The sequence below is a fragment of the Theobroma umbraticum genome, unplaced genomic scaffold (genome assembly GCF_002168275.2).
Source record: "Theobroma umbraticum cultivar Fairchild unplaced genomic scaffold, ASM216827v3 scaffold_67.0, whole genome shotgun sequence".
Taxonomy (NCBI): Eukaryota; Viridiplantae; Streptophyta; class Magnoliopsida; order Malvales; family Malvaceae; genus Theobroma; species Theobroma umbraticum.
In genome coordinates this window covers 8,980,327-8,984,563 of record NW_018397262.1, presented here as the reverse complement: position 1 = coordinate 8,984,563, position 4,237 = coordinate 8,980,327, and the positions used below count along the sequence as shown (strand labels likewise).

General features: G+C 35.4%; 1 protein-coding gene across 1 annotated transcript; it reads right to left on the bottom strand.

The window, feature by feature from the left end:
* Positions 1 to 1,065: 1,065 nt before the first annotated feature.
* LOC110419236 (ubiquitin-conjugating enzyme E2-17 kDa-like) lies at positions 1,066 to 3,869 on the bottom strand. Its single transcript, XM_021432212.2, has 5 exons — positions 3,710 to 3,869; positions 2,964 to 3,070; positions 2,396 to 2,523; positions 1,580 to 1,684; positions 1,066 to 1,400 (listed from the first exon to the last, which is right to left on the bottom strand). Exons 2-5 carry the CDS (start codon positions 3,031 to 3,033, stop codon positions 1,257 to 1,259), a joined length of 447 nt encoding a protein of 148 aa, XP_021287887.1. The 5' UTR covers positions 3,034 to 3,070; positions 3,710 to 3,869; the 3' UTR covers positions 1,066 to 1,256.
* Between the last annotated feature and the right edge of the window lie 368 nt (positions 3,870 to 4,237).

Here is a 4,237-nt window from a genome sequence, read left to right as displayed (position 1 = left end):
TGTTTTCCATCGCCTTGGGAAACACATACTATCAATCACCCTTTTTTTTTTTTACAATGATTTTGACATTTTTCTCTCCATGGGGTTTTGCTCTTAATTAATCCTTAATCACAACCTTGATTACATGCTATTTAGCTGGGAAGGACCGACAAGTAACAAAAGCAGAAACTACAAAACTTTGGGTAATGTCCAAACCAAAAAACACAAAGGGCCAAAAATATCACGGCTCCTTCTGCTTGGATTGATGGGAAAGAGATAATTTATTTAGGCAGAGAGAAAGGGAACAGGCCTACCTGTACAAGGACATATCATGAAAGTTCATTCTGCCTCTCCTTTTTGCTCTCTCTCACAAGTCATAAGTTGCCTTGGTTGTTGTTGCATTGCATGTGATTGTGAGCATTTTTTATTTGAATTGTTACTATTTTGATAGAAACAGCATGGATGCAGATGGGGATGAAATTGGACAAGGGAAAGGGCCAGAGGCGAGGAGGAACAGAAATCAAGCAAAAGGGGGAAACATGCAGACACCATGGGAGGGTTGGTGGGGTGTGAATAATATTGTCATATTAATTGCCAAGGGTCCCCTCCGGTTCTGTCAAGTTGTTTAATGCAGGGTGTTTTGTTTTTATTTTTTCTTACATTTCTATCTTTATTATTCCCACATCATAATAAATAAAATCAAGGTAAAAGAGCATAGCACCATGAATTAACTGCAACCTCATATATATATATATATATATATATTTGATGTTTCTGTGACTCCCACGTTGACTTGCTCCATAGTTGGGCCGAACAGATTGCTCTACACCCCATTCAGCCCAACCATTGGGCCTTTATTGGACAATCAATCCCAAATCTCAAACTAAGCCGTGGGAAGTAATATGCTTCTGATCCAGACTGGGATGAACTAAAATTTGCCCGTCCAGTCCATGATCCATCCCAAATGATGCAAGTTCCGAAGAAACTCAAAGAATAGTGGTATAGCCCTGGAGGACTTAATTTACTGGGGTTTAGGGTCACTTGAAATCTAGACCATAAATTCAATTGCGCGAGCAAACACCTCAATTTAGCATAAATGCTTCATAAAACTATATTAAACAGATATTACAAGACCTGTTTCAGTTTTAAATAAAGAGCAATAACCCTTTCAAATCCACAGAAACATCGAAACTTATCAAAGATGTTTTCTATAGTATCCAGACAGTTATTTCTATTATTTACTAATAGGGATCCAGCATGACATCCTTGTAGACCCTTTAATTCATTGCATATTTCTGGGTCCACGAGCGGGCAGTGCTCTCATATTTCGCTCTATCAGTCTTGTACATGTGAGCAATCTCAGGCACCAGAGGGTCATCGGGATTTGGATCTGTTAGAAGTGAGCAAATTGACAGAAGAACCTACAAAACAGAGAGTTACAGCTAGTTAAAAATGTTCTAGACCATGAGAATCCTTACAGAATACATTACAAATATTACAAATTTTATACGGCTTCGTTAGGATTGGGATAATGTTGATGATGAAAATGGTGTCCGTTTATGATTAATGCAGACAAAAGGAATTATATCAAGTCTATTACCTTGGATATGGTCAGGGCGGGGCTCCACTGCTCCTTGAGGATGTCAAGACAGATGCTACCATTGCTGTTGATGTTAGGATGGAAAACCTTTGTTCGGAAAGAAACCTTTACAGAGGATAATTAATACAGTCAGGTAAAAGAGAATAGAATCCCCAAGAACCACCTACTATAGCAAACTTTAAAAACTTTGAAAAACTTAGTCGAATATAATGTCTCGCAAGGTAATGCAATGAATTCAGTTTAAGATAGCAAAAATACAGCTTATGCCAACTTCAGAAACCAAAGTCAGCATACATAGCAGGTAATAAACCACTCCTACATTTTAGTTAACAAAAGCACAGGCACATAGAGGGCAGCAACAAATTCACTGACACAAACAAAATGCTTGCTAATACATGTTCAAGACATTTGCTTAAACCCTTAAGTGACCAATCTAACAGAAACAAAAACCAAAAGTGGCTCCAACTTTTTTAGCACACTAAAAAGGAAGTCACTCTCCTTATACTCTCAAGCTTCACTCTTTTTTCTCTATATTCTCTGTTTGTTGAAGCTGCTAACTCAGAAAAGATGTAAATCTTTCTAATGTAATAATAACACAATATGTAGCTCTAGCCCAGCCACCAACCCTCCACACCAATATGATAGTGATGTTTCAATTAAATATACAATAAAATAAATCTGATTAATAACAAAAGAAGAATAGAAACGTCTCCAAGCATTCCTGCACATGTTCACACGTGCACAACGAATTTCTTTATAGGCAGTCAAGCAGACAAATACATGGTTGGATGAAATAACAAGTTCAGGTATTTTTACCTTGGGTGGCTTGAAAGGGTAGTCTGGGGGGAAGTGAATGGCAACAAGAAAGACTCCTCCAGCAAAAGGACTGTCCGCTGGGCCCATGATTGTTGCTTGCCAATGGAACATATCATCAGCAACAGGGCCTGTATACATGCAGCATCATTTAAAACAATATATTAGATCATTTTTCATAAAAAGGTACAATCTAACCATATTCTCTATTCTACATAGTGACCACTTTAGGGTTTTTGGATATACTAATCAAAACTCTGTATCTAAACACGATAACCAGTTGCCCCCTTCATGTCAAAAACAGATTACAACTGACAACTTGTGGCATTTACTTGCCAATTTAGACTTACATACACCATCTTGTACGATTTCCGCTTAACCTTGATGCAATCTTAATTATATTACCATAATTATTGGTGGATTCTATAAAAATCAAAGTTAATATATCACGGCTGAAGCAATAAATATAAGTGGTCGGAACATAAATCACAAGGCTTCATCAATTCCATCAACTTCATCATTGACTGAAAAGTAACCAAATTGAATGAGTTGAGGAAACAAGGAAACAAACCGGCACTGCATGAAGCAGGAGGGTCCTTCTGCAGATCCTTCAACTCCTTGTTAATCCGCTTTGAAGCCATTGGAAAAACTCTCTCTCAAGCAGGAATGGGATGGTAACTGCAGCAAAAACAAATTGAAAGTAATGAAAAGAACTGTAATAATCAAAATCTAAACTAATAGTATCCGATAGAGTCTCCTTTTCTATTAAGAAATTATTTTAATATAATAGTCACCCGGGTCAACAAGAACTGTTACAAAATTTTCAATTTTATACAAAAGAAAACTCACAGTGCCCAAAATTTTCCCGATTCAAGACAGTATACTAGTTCAAGTTATTAATGTGGAGCGGTGCTAAGTCACTCTACCAAAAGTAATTAATGATTTTTTCCAGATTTTCTAGGCAAGCAAACAAACAAAGGGCAGGGGCTAGGGCACATATATCACCCACACATATAAAAAAATATATGATATAAACAGAGACTAAATTAAAAATAAAAGAGAAATTAAAAAGCTGATCCGTCACCAATAACATAATTAGATTAAAAAAAAGAATAAAAACATATTCTCGGGAATCCCAAACGAAGCATATAGTGAATTAAAACGTACAAAATATTTAAAAAAATGGATAAAAACAGCAGCCCCTCGAAAGGGGAAAAACAAATAAAAAAAACCAAATTTGTTGCGAAAACAGCATGGGTAAATGAAAATTCAATCAAAGAGACAAGGAGAAGCGAAGGAAATGGATAAAGGAATTACCTTGGACAAAGAATTGCGAAGGGTCGATTAGGGTAAATAGAGCGAAAGAAATGAACGAAAAAAACCTGGGGGGTGGGATTTAGGATTTGATGTTATACAAAGAGAAAGGGGCGTTGGTGGCGGTGATTCTATGCCACGCGGCCCTCTCTTTTCTTTACTTGCCGCCTTATTATTCGTTCCCTTATTTTCTTTCCATTTTTTAAATTTTTTATTTTTATTAATTTATTAAATTATATTTTGCAATTACAAAAATACCATTTTTTCCCTCAATTCTATTAAATTTATAGGATTTAAGATTTAAAAATGGAAACAAAAATGTGTGAACTGAAATCATTCATTGATTTGGCTATAATTCCAAACAAGTAAAGCAATCAATATCTTTCCCTTAATGAATCAAAAGTTTAATAATTTATGTGAATAAATCATAAATATATGCATTTAGTTTTGGATCTCAGTTGATAATATACAATCAATAATTAACACAATGAAGTGGCCATATATATATATATATATATATATATATATATA